The 21,380-nt window shown below is 35.6% G+C and overlaps 1 protein-coding gene across 2 annotated transcripts; it reads right to left on the bottom strand.

Annotated features, from left to right (window-relative positions):
* Window positions 1–3,204: 3,204 nt before the first annotated feature.
* On the bottom strand, window positions 3,205–14,460 carry LOC127874998 (uncharacterized). 2 transcript variants are annotated; one of them, XM_052419723.1, is made up of 8 exons: window positions 14,318–14,460; window positions 13,450–14,097; window positions 12,734–13,078; window positions 11,235–11,537; window positions 10,946–11,083; window positions 10,585–10,597; window positions 4,884–5,049; window positions 3,205–4,724 (listed from the first exon to the last, which is right to left on the bottom strand). In XM_052419723.1, exons 1-8 carry the CDS (start codon window positions 14,376–14,378, stop codon window positions 4,548–4,550), a joined length of 1,851 nt encoding a protein of 616 aa, XP_052275683.1. In that variant the 5' UTR covers window positions 14,379–14,460; the 3' UTR covers window positions 3,205–4,547. The 2 variants fall into 2 exon arrangements, with proteins under 2 accessions (XP_052275683.1, XP_052275684.1); XM_052419724.1 differs by having other exon boundaries at window positions 4,884–5,010.
* Window positions 14,461–21,380: the final 6,920 nt, after the last annotated feature.

The following is a 21,380-nucleotide window of genomic DNA, read 5'->3' as shown; positions in this document are numbered from 1 at the left end:
CAGAGGTGACAACCGCAATTCTTTATTTATATTGTGGCCTCAGCTAAGTAACTTGTGGGAACAACTTATAAAGTTGAGGGAACAACTTCATAAGTTGTGGCTTCAACTTAATAACTTGTGGAAACAACTTTTAAAATAACTTGTGGAAACAACTAAGTACGTTGTCCCCACAACTTATTAAGTTGAGACCTCAGCTTAGTAACTTGTGGCCACAACTTCCTTACTTGTTCCCAAAACTTATTAAGTTGAAGCCTCAACTTTGTAATTTGTTCATTTAACTTACTAAGTTATTCCTTCAACTTAATAACTTGCGGGAACAACTTTGCAAGTTGAGGCCTCAACTTAGAAACTTGTGGAGACAACTTCATAACTTGTTCCCACAACTTATTAGTTGTTGCCTCAACTAAATAACTTGTGGGACCTACTAAGTTGAGGCCACTACTTTAAGTTTAACCAATCAGATCGGCGTTTCATCTTTACCGTTTTATCACAATTAGTACCCCTTATACTACTAGGTGCTCGGGTTCGAGCGCCGGTCTGAGCACTATCCCTGTAAGCTATAGATCCCCGATTCGAACCCTGTCTGAGCACATGCCATGTAAGCCATGGTTCCCAGATTTGAGACCCTATCTGAGCAATCGCCAAGTTAGCGACTGGGCTCAGGGTTCGAACGCTGGTGTGAAAACTAGCCACATAAGCGACGGATTCCGGTTTCGAATCCAGGCCTGATAGCTCCCTTTTTGAACGATGGGTCTTTGGGTTTTAGCCCCAGTCCAAGGACTTTCCCTGTAAGCGACTGGGACCCCAGTCTGAGCATTCGCACTCTACGTAACGGGTCCCGGTTTGGAGGCCCTGCCCGAGCACTCATCCTGTATGCTATGGGCCCCGGGCTAAAATCCCGGCTAAGTACTTACCATTTATGCGAACGGACCCTGATCCAAGTCATAGTCTAAGCGCCGGACCCGAAAAATGCGGGATTTATAGTTACAGGGCTAGTGCTCAGACCGGCGCTCGAACCCGAACACCCATCGCTTGCAAGGCGAGCTCTTATTCCGGGACTCGAAACCAGGAAATGTTGCTTACGGAGCTAGTGCTCATTTCGGCAACCGGTCGCTTAGAAGGCGAGTGCTCAGTATGGTATGTTAGCGACGGCTGTTTGGTTCGAGTCCCTGTGTGAACCCGTAGCTTTCGGTGCGAGTGCTCAGACTGAGGTTCGCAGACGGGATCCTTCCCTTACTGGGCAAGTGGTAAGACACAGGCTTGAACCCGGGATCCATAGCTTTCAGGGCTAGTACTCAGACTGGGGCTCGAAGCCGGGACCTGTCACTGTTGGTGCACCGAGGCTCGATCTAGAGACCCAAAGCTTTCAGGGCTAATGCTCCACCGTGATTCAAACCCAGGGACCGCCGAAAACTTAGGCATCTAGCTCTCCCCACGTAAACGATGGTTCCCGGGATCGAGCCCCGGTCAGAGCAATCGCCCTTTACAAGAAGGGTCCCGGGTTCGAATCCAAAATCCATGGACCATTCTCTTATGAAGCGAGTGCTTCGGGACTCGAAACCGGGATCCGACGCTTACGTTGCTAGTTCTCAGACCAGGGATGGAATCCTGAACCCAGTCGCTAACAAGGCAAGTGCTCAAACAGGGGCTCAATCCTGGGATCCATAGCTTCGTCAATTTACCTTAAACATACATGGCTATATTGATACTTAAATAATATAATTAGCGCGCAAAATGCCGAAGTTACAATTGTTTGCAGCTTCGTCATTTTGACTTCATTCAATTGCGGTTCGTCATTACATCACATGACTTTTTTGAGCTGTTGCGATTGGTTAACTAGTTCGTTATTTTGGGGGTATATGCGCATTGATTTCCCGCTTTGCACAGTATCAAAATCGCGAAATGCCAAAAAATGTAGGTTCGGCATTTTGAATTGGGACCATCGATTTGCTTTATATTAAAAAGTGTAAATTTAAATTTTGACTTAGATGATAAAAGATCAGAGATTGGGTTCTTCCGGAGAAAATGTAAATTAAAGCTTAATAACATGGACTTATATATTAAAAATTTAAAATTTGAAAGTATTTTTCGAATACATGTTAAACATAAATGTTAAATGCTCCAAATATGAAGATCGGAAGAAACTCAAAAGATGAGTAAACACGCACACAAAAGTTTATTAAATCTAGGTGACTTAATCAATATTAAAACAATAATTTTTTTTCCAGATCTGAATTGTATATTCCTTATGAGAAAGCCAAAAATAAAGAAAGACTAACTTGGGCATGACGAAGTGTTTCATTTCAGTTAAAAGTACATACCATGTACATTTTTCAGTATTAGTTATTTACATACATGATAATAAATCATATAACAGTCATATAAAATTTCGTTAGTTATTTACACATATACACATATAAATATTTACTTACAAAAAAATACTTATCAGTCGCCGTGGTGTAATGGATATGGTGTCCGCCTAGGGACCGGGAGGTCACGGGTTCGATCCCCACCGTGGGAGCGTTCTTTAGACCTCCCCAAAGACACCAAGTACTGGTTCTAGGGCCCAGGAAACGGACTCGATAGCGTTTCTATAAGCCTAAGGCTTTCGATGCAATCGAGCTAAAATAAATAGGTTTAAACTAAACTTTTCACTGGTAGAAATAATATCAGTAAACAAACCATTTATGCCCTGGTTGTCGGGAGCGCCTGCTCCGATTTTTTTTCAATTTATAATTTACACTTTTAAAATACTTTTATTTTCATCCTCTGCGATCCAATCATTCCTGAGTTATTTTCCCCTGAACATAGAGGACAAATCGGTGCGGGTTGTTGGTCATGTTTGTGACGATACTTCAATTTCATTTTTGACGATAGCGTTATGAACTGGTTAACATGGTAAGTAATGAAGGGAATAAATAATTGCATCTAATATTGCAACTGCACATGCAATATTTACTAATTTACTCACAAGACATGCGATTAGAAGAATTTACAGTAGTGGGGAGGAACGTATATTGAAACTGATTTTTCAATGCGATAATTTTAAATTTAATTATTTATGTGAAACTTAATTTGGAACTGTAATTGCAGTTTAAACATTTAATGAAATCAAGTAATACGCGTCGTGTACAATGCACCATAATATTATTCCTATGTACTTACACACATTGCATGCAAAGGTCATAAACATCACCAATAAACTAAGATGATAAAATATCATTTATTTGAAGTACGTATATTCAGAATCAGAAAAAAATACAATAATAATTAAATTATAATAAAGTTATATTGGAGTATAATCAAATACACTTACATTGCATTTACATAGATAGATATGCTTTATTCGGGAAAAAGGCAATATGCCCAACATTCCACAATGTCATATAACACAATACAAAGAAATTTGTAACTAGTTAATGGTGAGGCATGTTACGTCATGTTAGGTATCTGTACATACATATGGTAACTTAAAGATACAGCAAAATTTTTTTTTCGATTATAAAACACGTTTGGAAGCAATGGTAGGAAACAATCTAACCTTTATCTGTCTAAGACCAGAGATTTGGTTCTTTCGGAGAAACATGTAAATTATAGATTAACAACATGGAATTAATAATTAAAAAGTGTAAATTCTAAATTTAACTAAGATGATAAAAGATCATTTATTTGAAGTACGTATATTCAGAATCAGATAAAAATACAATAATAATTAAATTATAATAAAGTAATATTGGAGTATATTCAAATACATTTACATTTAGCATTTACATGAATACATTTGCTTTATATTAAAACGTGTAAATTTATTTGACTAAGATGATAAAAGATCAGAGAGTGGGTTCTTTCGAAGAAAAATGTAAATTATAGCGTAATAACATGGAATTATATATTAAAAAGTGTTAATTAAAAATTTGAAAAGTATTTTTCGAATACATTTAAAAAATATATGTTAAATGCTAAAAATGTATAGATCGGAATAAAATCATTAGATGAGTAAACACGCACACAAAAGTGTATTAAATCTAGGTGACTTTATCAATATTAAAACAATAATTATTTTTTTAAAGATAAAATAAAGAAAAACTTACGTGGGAATGACAAAGTGTTTCATATCCGATAAAAGTACATATCAGGTACATTTAGCAGTATTAGTTATTTACATATATGATTATATATCATATAACAGTCATACAAAATTACGTTAGTTACAACAACAACACGAACAAACTTATCACTGGCAGAAATAATTTCATTAAACAAACCATTGATGCCTTGTTGTCGGGAGCGCGCGCTCCGATTTTGTTTCAATTTTTTTTACAAAGTACTCAAACAATTTTTTACAAAATAATAATGATCTGTAGTTAAATGGTTGCTTTCATACTGCGAATCATATTAAGAAAACATATGCATAATTGAGCTGACACAAACCCGTACAAGGGCTTTTAACATTCAGCGTTATTAATCAACACAGTATAGATAAATAATTATATTATTCGAATTGTTTTATTTTTAATGCGTGGAACATTAAAACGGATTTACTTCGTTCACCATTTAATTGAAGCACTCTTGGAAGTACATGTGTCCACCGCAGTTAAATACCCACCATCTACATTACCCGTGAGTGTCCCTCCCTTGCTGTCAGGAGTCGGCGGAAGTGCCCTTTTGGGTTGCAGATTCGGGTGACCGCCAATGTAGTCATACGGACTCCCATCATTCGACATCTGCAAACATATTCTTATAGCTATCGAATATTTTTATGACATTATTTGTTATTTAAGATGTATATATGGTTAATGCAGACTTTTAACATCAATTACCAAAACATTAATTTTTTTCGCCGTTAGTTTAAACCCCAACGGAGAGAACGTATTTGTGCGTACCTCTGGGAGGTCCACATCGCGAGTCAGCTCAGGAATGTGATCCAACTTGGCCTGGTAAAGGTTTGAGTCTACGGCGTTTTCTGCGCTTGTATCGATGATGTTAGCTTGGTCACCTTTGGGCTGCCTCCTAAAATATCGTGGTCCGCTATGAAGCTGTACTTTAGCTCTGCACGTGCAAGTAAAAACGTTTATCGCAAACTATACTTTGAGAAATATAAATGTGTGTGTTTGTTTTTAAAAAGCGGGGGACAATTTTTAATACACACGTAGATGAAAAGATTTGAAAAGTAAAACCTCGTTCTTCTCTACAAGTTCGTTACTATAATAACTAGAAATGGCGCGGAAGAGGCCGATTCGGATCCCCACTCCGAATGTTTGACCCAGGGGCGCCCCAGGGTTGGTAATGGGGCATAGTTGAGAGTGACCGTATTGTCATAAGAGATGTTCAATATCAAGTTGAAGTAAATCGGTGTAGAGTTGAAGATCTTAATGTAAACTAACCTAAAAAATGAGTGAATATCTCTGACCCGGCCCCTCCCCAACACAATAACTTTTGACCCAGGGGTCAGATCAAAATTTCAAAAACTGCACTGTCTCACATATGCGCATGTGTGTAGGTTTCAAGGTTCTAGTGCTAATAGTGTAGGAGTAGATAGTGGCCAGGACGGATGGACGGCGGAGATAACCACATAATAGATTTCAAAATCTGAACGCGGACCCTAAGTTCAAGGTCAAGGTCACAGGCGTCAAATACAGATACACATGCGTACCAAATATGAAAGCAATATGTGAAAAACAAACAGAAGTAATGAGCTTTTTTGAATCGCGTTCGCAGATTTTGAAACCTGAACGCTGACCTAAAGTTTAACGTCAAGGTCATAGGGGTAAACAATTGTATGCGCATGGAAAGGTGTCGTCTAGATACACATGCGTACCAAATATGAAAGCAATATCTGAAGTGACACAATAGGTATGAGCCTTTTTCGAATCGCGGTCGCAGATTTCGAAACCTGAACGCTGACCTCAAGTTCAAGGTCAAGGTCACAGGGGTCAAACATTTTATGCGCATGGAAAGGTGTTGTCCAAATACACATGCATACAAAATAGAAAGCAATATCTGAAGGGTCTCAGTAGTTATGAGTCTCTTCGAATCGCGGACGCAGATTTCGAAACCTGAACACTGACCTAAAGTTCAAGGTCAAGGTCACAGGGGTGAAAAAATGTATGCGCATGGAAAGGTGTTGTCTAGATACACATGCGTACCAACTATGAAATGAATATCTGAAGGGACACAGTAGTTATGAGCCTTTTTCGAATCGCGGTCGCAGGAAAATCTCTGACCCGGCCCCACCCCAACCCCCATAACTTTTGACCCAGGGGTCAGATCAAAATCCCAAATAGCTCACCGACGTACAAATGCTCATAGCTACCATGTGTGTAAGTTTCAAGTTTTTAATGCTAATAGTGTAGGAGGAGATAGTGGCCAGGACGGACGGACGGACGGACGGACAGACGGCGGAGATAACCACATAATCCCCTTTTTCTCCGAAAAGCGTGGGGATAACAACGGGGTCAAAATTGACTACAAATCGTGTCTCAAATAAGTTATGTATAGGCTTATTAAGTTGAATAGCTTATAATTCATGATGTTAATATTAAAGTGTACATAATTTTATTTTCAATGTGAAAAAACAACAACATTTATTTTATATTTCTTTCGTTCGATGCGTTATAGGGACATATAGACGGCCAACTCGGTGTAATATTGTCAAAAATAATCTTATCGTTTAAACACTACGTATTTAATAGTTTTTTATGCATATATCTCGTTTTCATAAACGCTCTTTAACATATTTAGAATATATTCACAATTACATGTTTTTCAAGGGGACACTTCAACCGGTTTCGGAAAAAAACAGTAGTAGTTGTAGTACAATCGTTGTGCCATATAAAACGTTTTTAAAGTATAGCCAAACGCATGCGTTGTATGGATGAAGGAACAAAAATGCAATAAAAGTGTGAGGCTATTTTGTAGACGTTAGCTCGAATTCCATTTGAAGACATGTATTGAAAAAAGGTTTGGCATGATCTATATTTGAATTCACGATTTCATTAATGCAATATTGTTACCATGCATATATATGTTTCAAAAAGAGATTAGTCATTGTTAAATACTATAAGTATGTTTAACAGCGCTGCGTACCATTTGGTTCCATATTTGGACGAGTACACAGCTCACATACCATATTGGACGAGCCGGCTCGATACGCGAGCTGTAAACAGGTCGGGATGTAAAACATAAATGAACACAACGCTGTTGAATTATATTTTTGTTATCGACATTTAAGATAATCTTGAACTGTTTTGCCGTAGCTACGTTCATTACAAATAAAAACATTAAGTCCACGAAAGAGCGCGAGCACTTACTTTATTGAATGGCATTTGGGACGTAAATATTTGCAGATACCGTGTTTGTCGAGAAATATGCATATCATATGCAGAGCTATATTTAGTTTTTTGAGTCATGTTTTTAATTTTGGATTAATTATATAACCACGTTTTAAAGATCTGCATTTATTTTTGTTATCGACAATTAAGATAATAATTTATATAGAGTATGCGATAGATATGGGGAGGTAACCAATTTATATTTGCCTTAGCCATGTTCATTACATATAACAACAATAATCCACGAAAGAGCGCGAACATTTACGTCATTTAATGACATTCGGGAGGTAAATATTTGCAGATATCGTGTTTGTCGAGAAATATGCATATCATATGCAGAACTATATTTAAGTCATGTTTTAAATGTTGAATTAATTATTTAACCACTTTTTAAAGATCTGCAATATGTCTAATTTTAAATAGCATTTAGATTTTACCGATTGTACGTGAAGGATATTTTCGGAGTAAACTAGGAAATGCGCGCCCAATACGGTAAAATAATGGATGGTCACATGGGGCGAATATCAACAGATGATTTGATGATATAAAATGTTATACAATGATTGTAAATATTTAGGTAGAAATACCGTCGATACGACCCTGCAAAATCTCAAGCTTTTTTAATATATTTGACAAATACTTACCGGGAAGTGACCATTTACCCCTTTGAATCATTGCTTTTTAAAAACTCATTGCATTCTTTAGTAATAGAATCCTTAACCAAAGTCGTGGAACGATTCTTGTCGTAGTTTATATATAATGATATATTATTAGTAAATACATGTTCACATTATTAACTTTGCATCTTTGCCTTTAAAATAACATTACTACTCAAAATCAACGAAAATTTCGTAAAATTTTTCGTAAAAGAAACTTAACCAATTAAAAATCAGTGTTCCTAATAGCAATTGCCGAAATTTCAACGCCAGATGTGGTCTGGTAAAATATATGTTTGTAGATAAAAAATGCTCGTTTTTGTTTTCGTTTTGCATATTTAATTCCATTTTATTTTCCCGCAATGATATCTTTTCATACGACACATGAACACTAACATGATGTTCGTGTGTCGTATGAAAAGATATATTCGCGGGAAATTAAAATGGAAATAATTGTGTCACAAATAAATAAAAACTAACATTTTGTATCTACAAAAATCATACCACATCTAGCACTGAAATTGTGGCTATTGCTGTAAGGAACACTGATTGTTTAGGTGTTAACTTTATTTTACGAAATACTTTATGAAATTTTCGTTGATTTTGGGCGTTATAGAGGCTTTAAAGTCATACACATGATGGTATTCTTACGAAACATATTTGTAAATATCTCTATTAAAAAAATAACGAAATTTGAATTTTTACAAAATACATCATATTTATTGTTTTGTATAAATTGTATTCGATTTGAATATTGATAAAATGAATTATAATTAAACACATCAATATCGATATTCTTGCGTTAAACATGTGGTGCACGTGCGGTTAGAGCCTGTTTTCAACCAAATAGCTGCTTTTACGACCGGTTTGCAATCGTCTTCTTAGGCTACAGTCCATATAAAAGATATAGAGGATATTTGTTCATGTCAGTGTAAGATCGTTTGTTATTTCACGAGTGATCTTAGAACATATATTTTCACGAGTCGCGCAGCCACGAGTGAAAATATTATTTTATCTATGATCACGAGTTTTCTGTTTCTTGTATGCCCATTTTTTCAAGAAAATAATTAACAGCTGTTTCCCTTTCGCTGAAAAGTTACCCTTTCTCCTGTGGCGTGCCTCAAAACATTTCAATAAACAAAATGATGTCATTATACCAGCGAAATTCTCCGGTTTAACTCTTTTACAATGTAAATAAACTGTGAAAAAGCATAAAATAGAAAGAAAATTTGTTGGTTTTGGTGGAATATTGTTTTTAATTCACTCGTGACCATAAAAAATATATATAAATCTTGAAGTAAATCTTGAAATGATAATCTTTAAATAGAAAAGGTAGTTATGAAAATGTGTAATTTGCACCGGTGAAAATAACAATTTGTTTATTTTCACTTCTGTTATTTCACTGCAGGAATGTCATATTTTGTATTAGGTATAAAAGAAAAGGCTTATTTCTTATGGTCGATTGGAGAGTAGAAATGTTTTAATATATGTTTGTGTTGTTTAATACAACCTGCTGAAGTTTCTGACGGGTGCCACAGAGAAAAACATTTGAACAGCCACAAATAGGGTTAAAGCTCAATTGTGTTCACCTTTTATAGATTTAATATGTAATTCTTTGTTGAAGACTCAAAATGCTACATTGTTTTAATCTGAACAGAAAACATGCAAAGAAAATACGATTGTTATACATATGCGGGGAGTAAAGTAAACGGAATGTATATTTTATACAATCTTCGTTTGAATTGGATGGAATGAAATTACCCAATTGCGTAAAAATCCCAATATGTTCAAAGTAATCAAAGCAGATCAAATTTAAAAATCCAACCGTTATTTTATTCTCTTAAAGTTTTTGAATGACAATATCAGACTATGAATAAGTATGTAACAATATCCGTGATATCGAAGATTAAATCCGGAACATGAGAATAACACTAAAATGCGATAATGACCAAACAATGCACAACTTGGCATTTAAACTACCGTGTGATAATGATCAAACAATGCACAACATGGCGGTCAAACTACCGTACGATTATGACCAAACAGTTCACAACATGGCAGCCAAACTTCTATGCGATTAAAACCAAACAATGCACAACATAGCAGTCAAACTACCTTGCGATAATGCTAAAACAGTGCACACTATGGCTGTAAAACTACCATGCTATTATAACCAAACAATGTACAACATGGCTGTCAAACTACCTTGCTGTAATGGCCAAACAGTGCAAAACATGGCTGTCAAACTACCGTGTGATAATGATCAAACAGTGAACAACATGGTAGTCAAATTACCACGCGATAATGACCAAATAGTGCAGAGCATGGCAGTCAAACTACCTTGCTTTAATTGACAAACAGTGCACAGCATGGCGATTTAACTACCTTGCGATAATTACCAAACAGTTCACAACATGGCAGCAAATGTTTCATGAGAGTATGACCAAATAGTTCACAACATGAGAGTCACACTAACATGCGATAATAACCAAAACGTGCAAAACATGGCAGTCAAACTATCATGCGATAATGAACCAAGTTTTTCAGTTTATAATAATCTACAATGAATACATACGTGTGGTTAGAAATACACTCACCTTTCGCCAGGTGCTATCAAGATAGAAAATAGTTCATAATAAGATTTAAACGTATGGATAATGTTATCATGACTGTGCCTTTCACTTGGGATTATGTAAATCGATATCTTACATGTACTCAAATTAAATACAATCACAATTAACTTGCGTATTACTTCTAGTTACATGCAAGGCAAACATGTATTTGTTATGTGTATATTTGACGAATACTTGTTTAAAAGACAACCAAATGCGTTTCTTACTAAGAGCCTTGTACTGGGGCGTTGCGGCGTTTTACCGCATTTTCCATAGCAGCTATTTCAAGGTCTCACAAACTTCGTGATAGTAAACTCTATAAAACGTTTAACATTTCGAAACCCACCTTTCTTTTTGAAGTTGTAAGTTAGACATAAGAAAACCAAGCCCACTAAGACGATAACAAGAAGTACTCCTGGCACAACGGCACCAACAATTGGCCCAGTGTGGGACATCGACTTTTGATTGGCACTGTCGATGCGGTCTGGAAAATAGTACAACCAACAACAATTTAGTGAGATGACTTAACTTTCTTTTTGCTGATATACATACTAAATTTAAACATGCTGACATTAATAACGTACAATTTATGCACATCAATATCTCATTGTTTTGAAAGACTGCTTTACACGCACCTTCTAATGTTCTAAACGTTATAGGTTCGGTAGGCTGAGATACTCCGATCGTGCTCTTGGCATACATCCTTGCTTGATATTCTGTTGATGGGCTCATGTTGTTAACTGTCAGGTTCATCATTACACACGATGTGGATTTTTTTTCGTCAACAGTAACGTTATTCCAGAAAGTCGAGTCGACTTTCCTATATTCTATGTAAAAGGTCTGCGACCGACCCCCGTTATATACAGTAAGCCAATAAAACATCACCGACGTAGCGGCTTGGTTCGTAGAAAAGAAATATTTCGGTGTGTCTGGTTTTACTGTAAAAAAAGGTCAAATGCTTGCATCAACACATAATTGCGACGAACACTATATTATTCCAGAAAATTGAAACATACATTGTATTTTGAACAAGGGTTGATATGTGTACAGGTCATCAAACATTTGGCAACTTCAATGATTGCACCGGATAGACTTTAACATGAAAAGCAATTATTAAATAGTCAGACAATGGGCTGCTAATAATGTTGTAGACTGCTATCGACTGTGACTTCCTTGGTTCCACTGTTCTAACGGTAACAATACAAATTAGGTCTAAATAATATACAATCAAATATATTTCGCATTGTGATATTATTTAGATTATCTTTTGTGTGAAGTAAATAAAAGCACCATATAAATAGACGCGTTTACTTATATCAAATATGTCAAAGTTCATTTGCAATCTAATCGCATCATCGCTTCAGGATATCCTCGGTCTAGTGGTTTATCCTGTTTATGAAAAAGAAAACTTAAGTTTTGTTGTGATTTTAAAGCAATCATACACTGATGTTTGCGATTTTCGCTGAATTAAAATATTATACATCAACAGCTTGGGAGGGGTTGATTGTGTGTCAGCATATACATTGCCATTGCATTTCCTTTAATTCAAATACCACACACAAAATTTGTTTTTATAAGCATACGATCATACATGTAATAATTGTTTAGTTCATATTAAAGTGAATGTGTAAAATGAACGTTCTCCCGTAAAGGATGAAAAATATCATTTGAGAAATTGTTATTTCTTGCGGTAATAATTTCGATTGAGCAAAGTGAAAATTGCAGCGTTCTATATGATATTAACTTTGACCGGACGTGTTCATGACGGATTGGGAGGGAGATATACGTAAGCACAGGTCGTCTTTTTTCGAGGCACTTAATGAACATGAAAAGGGCAAACATATTATACATAATACAATAGAACTAACAAATATCTCTACAAAATTTTACAGCGTGTAAGACGATTCTCATCGAATAGGCATGAATTTTTACGAATTAATTTTCCAGGTCGAAATGATTAACAATTCCAATTTAAACAGTTAACCAAAAGATCATATTGCAATGAGTCTTGCAATGAGTCCTTTTCCATTATGTAGCAGTGTTATAGATAATCATTCATTATATATTGACTTATTAATTGACTCATAATCAGTGGTAACATATTATCAACTTGAACTATAATAGAAATACGTACATAGTATATTCAGCAGTATTTCTCTCGTAGATTTATTCACCTCATCCTGTATATTACTCGCTCTACAGAACACTCTACTTCCATTATCCACTCGCATACCAGTGTAAGTCATAGTGCTGGTGTCAATGTACGAATTGTCTTCTGAAGTGTACCTGGATGAGCTCATGCCAATTGTCGCGCTCGTCAGGATCTGTGTTTCAGACGATCCGTTTCTCATGTACCACGTGACATTAGCAGATGGTATTCCTCCAGATGTTTGACATGTGAATGTGCGAGTGCCGTTTTCAGCTACGTCTACACCGTTGTCTGTTGCAGGATCGGTCAAGGACACGCTCGATATTGGTACTGAAAAAAAGTATTGAATTCACCTTTCATTTTGAACACTACAACATATTCTAACACGGCACGTGCCAAATTTCATATAAATAAAGAAGAACTTTCGGCCGTGGGTTATTCGACCATAACACAATCTTGCATAGTACATCATAGAATATATCCCATTTTGCAGACTTCTTTCCATTTTACCAATATGATCGGAATTGTGATTTCACGAACTTAATCAGCAGAAGCAGCATTAGCAGTAGAACGAGTATTAGTAGTTATTGAAATACACACATAAACAGAACATAGATAGATTATTCTTAAAAGCAACCAATAACATAATTTCATAACGTATCCCTTGAGTGCAGACTTGAATACAAATTAATATGATTTACCTTGCACCTTAAGGGTAACGTTGTTGCTATATAAAGTTACACCGTTTATCCAAGAATCGCACTTCAACTGGTCACCATTCTGTTTCCGTTTCACATGAAGGATGGTCAAAGTGAAGACAGTTGAATTAAGGCACGTGTAGACGAATCCCTGTTGTGGTGCAGATGGCTGTATACATCTCCCGTCATCCAATAGGGCCGTTTGTGTTCTAATACCATTCACGATCCATCCCGTGTTTGCCCCTTTATCAGACAGGACACAGGTCAACATTAGTGAATTGTTTTCTGTTACCACAGACACATTAGACGTCAGAAGTTGGTATTTGACCGTTAGGTTAACGGTGTTGCTATACCTAGTAGAACCTGATATCCAAGAATCGCACTTCCACTGATCTCCATTCTGTTCACGTTTTACCTGACGGATGGTCAAAGTAAAAACAGTTGAATTAAGGCACGTGTAGACGAATCCCTGTTGTGGTGCAGATGGCTGTATGCATCTCCCGTCATCCAGTAGCGCCGTTTCTGTTCTAACATCATTCACGATCCATCCCGTATTTGCCCCTTTAGCAGGAAGGACACAGGTCAATACCAGTGGATTGTTCTCTGCTACCACAGACACATCAGACGTCAGCAGTAGGTTTTGACCCCAAACTATAAATAATAATAAAAATAATAATAATAATAATAATTTATATTATTTTTATTATTATTATTATTATTATTATTATTATTATTATTATTATTATTATTATAACTATTATAATATACATAACTGTTTATTTTGTGTTCAAGAAATAATAATTGTTTTTATCTAATACGCGAAAACTCTTACGATCAGAAAAGTTACACGTGCATAAAGTAAAGCAAATACCTGATGAAAAAATACTTATGCAAATAAAAACTAAATATATGCTTAAAACAGTAATGTCCATTTCGATTTTTTAATTGAACACATTGGCTTCTTATGCTCAATCATGTAAACACGTACATTTATGATAACGAATGTAAGTAGGATGTTCACATTCCTTGTATATAATGAATCTGTGTTCAATGCTACGGTGTTCCGTTAATGTCACTCGTTGGTTCGCGTCGCCGACCTTTGGATCACAATGGCAAAAAAGCGAAAACGAGATAAGAAGGAACGAAATCACGATCCGATAACACGTTATCACGATGCAAGAACGCGATACTACGATGCGAGATCGCGATATTATTAGCGCAATAGCTCATCGTAATATATTTTCATCGTTTTTTCGCAATCTCACATTTGTGTGGAAGTCGAACATACTGGAGCACGATATTAATATCGCGATCTCGCACCTTCGTATCGTAATACCTTGCGTCATGTGTTCGGCTTCTTGCCCTTTCAAATGTCGATATATTAATATAGTTATCTCGCGTCGTGTCTTCGTGATAATATAAGCTTTGCAATCTCGCCTTTCAGTTTTAATGTGCGCAGACATGTAATATCATTGTATTTTTGTCATAAAGTTCTGTTATACAGTTTCATGACGCACTTAATACGTGGACCTTAATTGATAAAAAAGATATACAAATCAAAATTTAGGGATATTTGTGTAAGGTGTTGACATTAATTAATTGTCGATTGAATGCATCAGTTCAGGCCCAATGTCCACTTTTGAAATACCCATATATAAAAATAATGTATTTGTACTGAACAAGCGAAACAATGAGAAAACAGCATAGGTTATAGGCAGTTAAAGACGCAACATATGTTTCGTTTTCTCATTCAGAATTCGGATGGAAAATATTATACCTAATAATATCTCGTAACAGTGTGGAACATTCATATTTCTTGTTGTATATACAATATGCAAGGAAGGAGAGTGAATTTCGTATGAACGGAACATGTCGGTCAAAGCCATGACATAGCGAGCTGACATGTTTAAACTTTTAGTAGATACTTTTGTTAAGAGTTTTAGCATAATTTAAAATATTTTCTTCCAAAATTAAGCATTGAACTAAAGGATATTATACAGTATAATGTAAACTCTTGAAATTAAAAAAAGTAAATGTAAAAAAGGCAGTAGTACTGATGAAGATTAAGTTAACAATGGTGCAAATAGGCGAAAGGAGGCCCGTCTGGAGTATCGCTTGGTGATGACAGTGAGATGTCCGTTAGTGATATCCTCGGTGTAGCAATCACTGACCTCTACGAAAACGCCCCAGTGTTTGACGATTTGGCGGTGCATATAAGCGGCGGGCGTTCCTGCAAAGTCTACCAGTATGGCTAGCAACGCAACCCGCGATCTAACAACTTTAACATCAACTGCCCTGAATAAAGGCGATTCGGGTTTCTTACTACAGGCTATATTTTGTTGGCTTACTGTGATTGAATCAAAGTTAGAAACATTAAATACGATTGCAAAAAAATGAAATCTTTGAGAAGGAGTTTTACAAATTGTGATGCAAACTTGATTATTTTAATAAAGGTTTCAAAGATCGCGTAAGCATTTTTAGTCAAGCATTGGCAATCTCAAATATGTTTGAAATCTAGCATTTGTCACGGCATAACTCCGAAGTACCCGGAGAACATTCACATTTAGGTGTCAGAGCATGCGCAGTAATTTTTAATTCGGGGCATAGACGAACCTGAAAATAAACGCACACAGGATGTGGAAGCGAACGTTCTATCGTTTGTTGTTGACATATTTCAGCTAGCTCAAGAGCTGATCAACTCGATGGTGATTGAACGACAGCATAGGGTCGGAGCCAATGATTTAGACCAGAATCGAATTCGCCAACGAATGATTTTCTGCAAGTTGGCGAACTTCAATGACAGGGCGACCATTCGAAAACAGGGCCGCCGGTTGAAAGACATTAACTATACAGAGAACTGTTCACATATGAGTTCACACATGCGATCGTCGAGCGCAGGCGCAAACTGTTTCCAAAGTTACGTGCGGCGCAGCGGCAGGAGCGAGAGCATGGCTTGCTCACGACAGCCTGTACGTCAACGACATTCCAGTTCAACAGAAGTTACCGTTGTTGGAGAGTGGACTTAGGTTCAACTCACTAAGATATGTTGATTTGATAACAAATTAGCGATATTTCTGTTATGTCTGAATCATGGACTTATAATTATTCCGCCATATATAATGATAGATAATGATTATTTATGCTATAATTTATATCAAGTATCAAGTTTAAACATAGAAATGATAAAAGAAATAGTGGAGGAATTGTGGTTTACATAAATTAAAAATTATCCGATGGTATTTCGATCGTTAAAACAATTTGGATAATATTTGCTTAAAATTAACAAAACGTTTACTCTTTAATTTCTTATACTAACGTATGTGGTCATTATTTATGGTCTGACGATTCACTTATTTCTAATATTGTCAATAGAGACCTATTTGATGTTTTATATAAAAATGCGTTTTTTACGACCGGTATGGTAAAGTACTTATTGCAGGTGATTGGAATGCTAGGATTATATTCCATTTGATGTTTAATAGGTGTGACTTAATGTTGGGGTAATACCGTGGATAGATCTCTTTAAACCACCTAACGAATATGATACTATTATACAGAGGGTTATAACAACAAGTGAACGAGTAAAAATGTCAGAAATTCAATATACATAAAATTGAAACGTATGTCGGCATACATTTTTTTTAATGTTATCGATGAGCGTTACACATTATTATTATTATTATTATTCCGATTGAAATTGTAAGATAATCAATAAATGAACATATATTTTAAACTTCGTTCTTAGCTAGTTTAAAAAATAATCGTTCTGCCATCTAGTGAACAAGTTCTTTATGGCTGTTCCGTGCTACCATACACATGCGTTTGTGAGCGATTCAACACAGACTATACAACATAGTGCTCCGTCCACTGTTTGGCAAAACGTGGTGGTATTAATTTAAGCGCATGGAAAAAGTGTTAACAAATCAAAGTTTATTCATAATAATTATAAAAAAAATCGGACATTTGACGTATGTATAAAGTATAAAAGTGAAAGAAAAAGCATTAGACACGTTTATTGTTGTTGTTTCTGATACTAAACTATTCATTGAAAACAATGTGATCGGCATTTATGAAGTTACCACAAAACTCTCTGTAGCTAGCTTACTTATCTTCGCGACCTTTTTTGTTACAAGAAAAAACTCAGACATCGAACTTGATTCAGTAAAAGTAACGTTAATGTAGTATAACAAATAATGGAAGAAAAAACAGCTAATAGATCGATCTTATGTACACAATACTAAGTAAGTTAAACCTCGATTTTGCTGAACCCCCCCCCCCCCCCCCCCCTACCCCCACACACATTTTAACAATTTTCTCGACTTGTGTGTTTGACTTTTGTCTTAGAATAAATTGCTGTCACCACCATTCCTGACACCATTCATTAGAGCATTAATAATCCTTAGTTTAATTGCCCCATTGTTGAGCACAAACGAATTATATAGCCATTATAAAGTAGTATTATTGTTCACACACTTAATAACAACATGATGTTATAAACCACAGGTGGATGACATCTGCCAGTTCATTTTTACAAAATACATGATAATTAATTGTAATGTCATGGTAATTGTCATATTAATTATAGATTTTCTTAGATTTTTGTCTAAACAACAGTAAACATGGAAATTGTCGGTATGCAGTATTGAAAACACATTTACAGTGATGCGCATAAAAAATTAAAATAAATACATTTGACGATGGTTCTAAATATGATATATTTATATAAGTTGTATTACTGATTTTTTATTTCGATTTTTTAATGGACGTATTCACATGCGCGGAAAATACTGATTGTAATCAAGAACAATCAACTGGTCTTTAGACAATATCTTCATACAACAACCTAAAATCAATCTCACTTAAGGCTTCGAGTGATATGAAGTTTGTTTAAGGTTAAATGACAAATAAGTACAGTAAAGTGGAAACGATGTTACGTCCGCAAACGTCCAAAGTGCAAGGTATAAGTGGTGAAAAGTGGTCTTTTAGGTCCTTATGTACATCCTTGTTCAACCAATATGTTTTGTCTGGGTTTATATAGATAAGAAAAAAGTATGACTATCTTGTTTACTTGTATCGTATTAACATACATAAGGATGTAAAAGGAAACTAACGACCCCGCATGCCCTTGCTGTAACTATCATCTTAAGGAAGTAAAATCGCCCTGGCAAAGTCACAGATACCGTCCTGCCTGTGTTAGAGCTGATGAATCATAGCCACATATCTGTATTAAGTACGAAACCGCCCAAAATGGTTAAGATCTGATAAATAGAAAACTGGCCAAACTTGAAAAATGTTTCTTTCGTTAAGCACGATTAAGAAATTAGATAAGGGTGCGTGCATGAACAGTTTATTATTTCATGCAATTAATACTTTGACTATTTAGAAACTCGCTTAATATCCTAAAACATGTTATATAAATCTTTCGAAGAGGATTCTATCAATAAAACACAGTTGATATGTGAAAAAAGGTCATTTAGTAGGTCGGTTTGTAGACCTGAACCAAACAGAACTAGTGTTACTCTTTAGTACTAGGGTCCGTATATGACATTACTTCAGTTGTACCTTAAAATACTTTATTTTTATAATCCATTGTAAAATATGTTTGATATCGCCTTTAAATAGTGTTGAGTTCTTTTTTGGGAGGCTTTTCTTTATGTTTGATAAAATTAACCTCTTACACTTTCGATCGTGCATGAAAAAATAACTAATACTAGCCCAGCCGGTACATCGATAACTAAAATTTCATTTCTAGCATCTATATTATCAAGATTCATAATGTGTTTTTGATGTTTTCTGTTACTTAATTAATTGAGTTACTTGCACAAGAAATAAAACGGCTACCTTACAGTTTTATTAAAATAAATATATATATTTATATATACAACATTGAAACTGAATATGATCTCTGTTAATTACAATTTACGTGCTTTAATGCTTTTTTCGTAACTTCTTATCAATTTTATTAACTAAACGCATGTATGTATGCATATGTGATACGTGACTGTTACAATCAACAGGTCTATAGTAAAGTAAAGATTGCGTACCAGAGGACCGAGTGAGGCATTGTGTAAAAGCTTATCTCTCACATCACAGTATCCGTTTTCGTTTGGCTTGGCAAAAACAAACTCAATCATAATCAAAACTATTAATATTAAGTCTTTAAAGTTATGCTTTTGTAATGATTAAGTTTGCAATAAAATCTGAAAAGTTAAAGGGTTTATTCTTAATAGCACGGCAAATAGCAGAAAGAACAAACTCTGGTATGTGGTTTACTTTCACTCCAAAACGTCTTTAAAGTAAATTGATATTTGTGTGTAATGATTTATTTCAGTATATTATCACAATGTTTGTCCTGAGTCAATATCTATGTAAACACGAATATTTGAATATTTGACTGGCAGTTGTGTTATTAACATATTCCGTCATTCGTAAGACGTGACCGCCAAATATACTTCCTTTTGGAAGCATGTGCGTCCAGTATGTTCCGTATTGGACGAGCCGTGTATAATCGATAATGTTCAAGTCACGTCCGAACGTTGCCCTTCATTAACGAAAAAGGTCTATTCTACATGTTGTTGATGTAGACTTATTGCAGACCCGCGATTACTTGGTTGAATAATAAGTCCCCAATGTCGATATGCTTAAACTTTCTGTATATACTCTGATGACTTTTTTTGAGAAACACATGTTTACAGCTTAAGTGACACAACGTTATCAAATGACGGGAACGCTCGCGCTCTTTCGCGGACTTGATGCTTAAATGTATATCGAATGTCAATAATTCAATTAATTTAATGAATGTTATGTAATAAAAAAAATTCAACAGCGTCGTGTACAATACTGCGATATATATCAATTCATAATCAAGACTGGGTATTTTATTGGAACATTAAGGCTCACGGCTTTGCTCGTAAATTCGAAAATATTTTTGTCAGAAAATCATTCTTAAATGACAAACAAACAGTTATTTAACGCATTCAGAAATTGTACTACATAATGTGGTAATTTTTTCTAGACGCCGGTAAACGTCTACATTAATAATATTAAAGCGGAATAAGTTAGGTTTTGAATTGAGCAATACGCTTCGTTGAGCACGTTCTTGCTATACATCGTTTAATAAACGTTGCCGCGAGGTATGCTTCACTGCTACACACGTTATGATGAATGTACGTGTTTTTATGCTTGAGCATTAGATGATAATGTGTGCAATTGAAAAATCGAAATGGATATTACTTTTTTTCGAAATATATTTATTTGTAATGTTCATAAGTATTTATTCATCAGGTATTAAGTAAACATCGTGATGATGATGATGATGATGATGATGATGATAATGATGATGATGATGATGATGATGATGATGATGATGATGGTGATGATGATGGTGGTGGTGGTGGTGGTGGTGGTGGTGGTGGTGGTGGTGGTGGTGGTGGTGGTGGTGGTGGTGGTGGTGGTGGTGGTGGTGGTGGTGATGGTGGTGGTGGTGATGATGATGTTGATGATGATGATGATGATGATGATGATGATGATGATGATGATGATGATGATGATGATGATGATGATGATGATATGCTCAGTCAAGATCACGAAGACACGACGCGAGATCACTATAGTAATATATCAACCTTAGAATAAGAAGGGCCAGAAAACACGATGCGAGGTTGTGATATTACGATGCTTAGGTGCGTCATTACGATGCAAGATCGCGATATTGAAATTGCGGTCTCGCATCGTTTTTTCCGTATTTTCGACTTTGAAAATCAACGGCAAGGTTGCGAAAACATGATGAGAAAAAAAAAGTATACGATGCGATATTTCGGTATTATTATCGCGATTTTGCATCGTAACCTCGCGTTCTTGCATCGTGATCTCGTGGAATTGCATCGTGATTTATCTCCTTCGTATAATGTTTTCGTGTTTTCGCATTTGTGATC

This window comes from Dreissena polymorpha, chromosome 3 (genome assembly GCF_020536995.1).
Source record: "Dreissena polymorpha isolate Duluth1 chromosome 3, UMN_Dpol_1.0, whole genome shotgun sequence".
NCBI classification, from domain to species: Eukaryota; Metazoa; Mollusca; class Bivalvia; order Myida; family Dreissenidae; genus Dreissena; species Dreissena polymorpha.
This window is presented reverse-complemented; position numbering and strand designations above follow the sequence as displayed.

Bases quoted from the DNA above. Each gene is read 5' to 3' on its own strand.
- LOC127874998 (XM_052419723.1), bottom strand. From the start codon at position 14,378: ATGGACATTACTGTTTTAAGCATATATTTAGTTTTTATTTGCATAAGT. The intron at 13,079-13,449 runs GTAAATCATATT...ACTTTTTTTCAG, and splicing joins CGTTACCCTTAAGGTGCAAG to TACCAATATCGAGCGTGTCC. The intron at 11,538-12,733 runs GTACGTATTTCT...CTTTTTTTACAG, and splicing joins AATACTGCTGAATATACTAT to TAAAACCAGACACACCGAAA.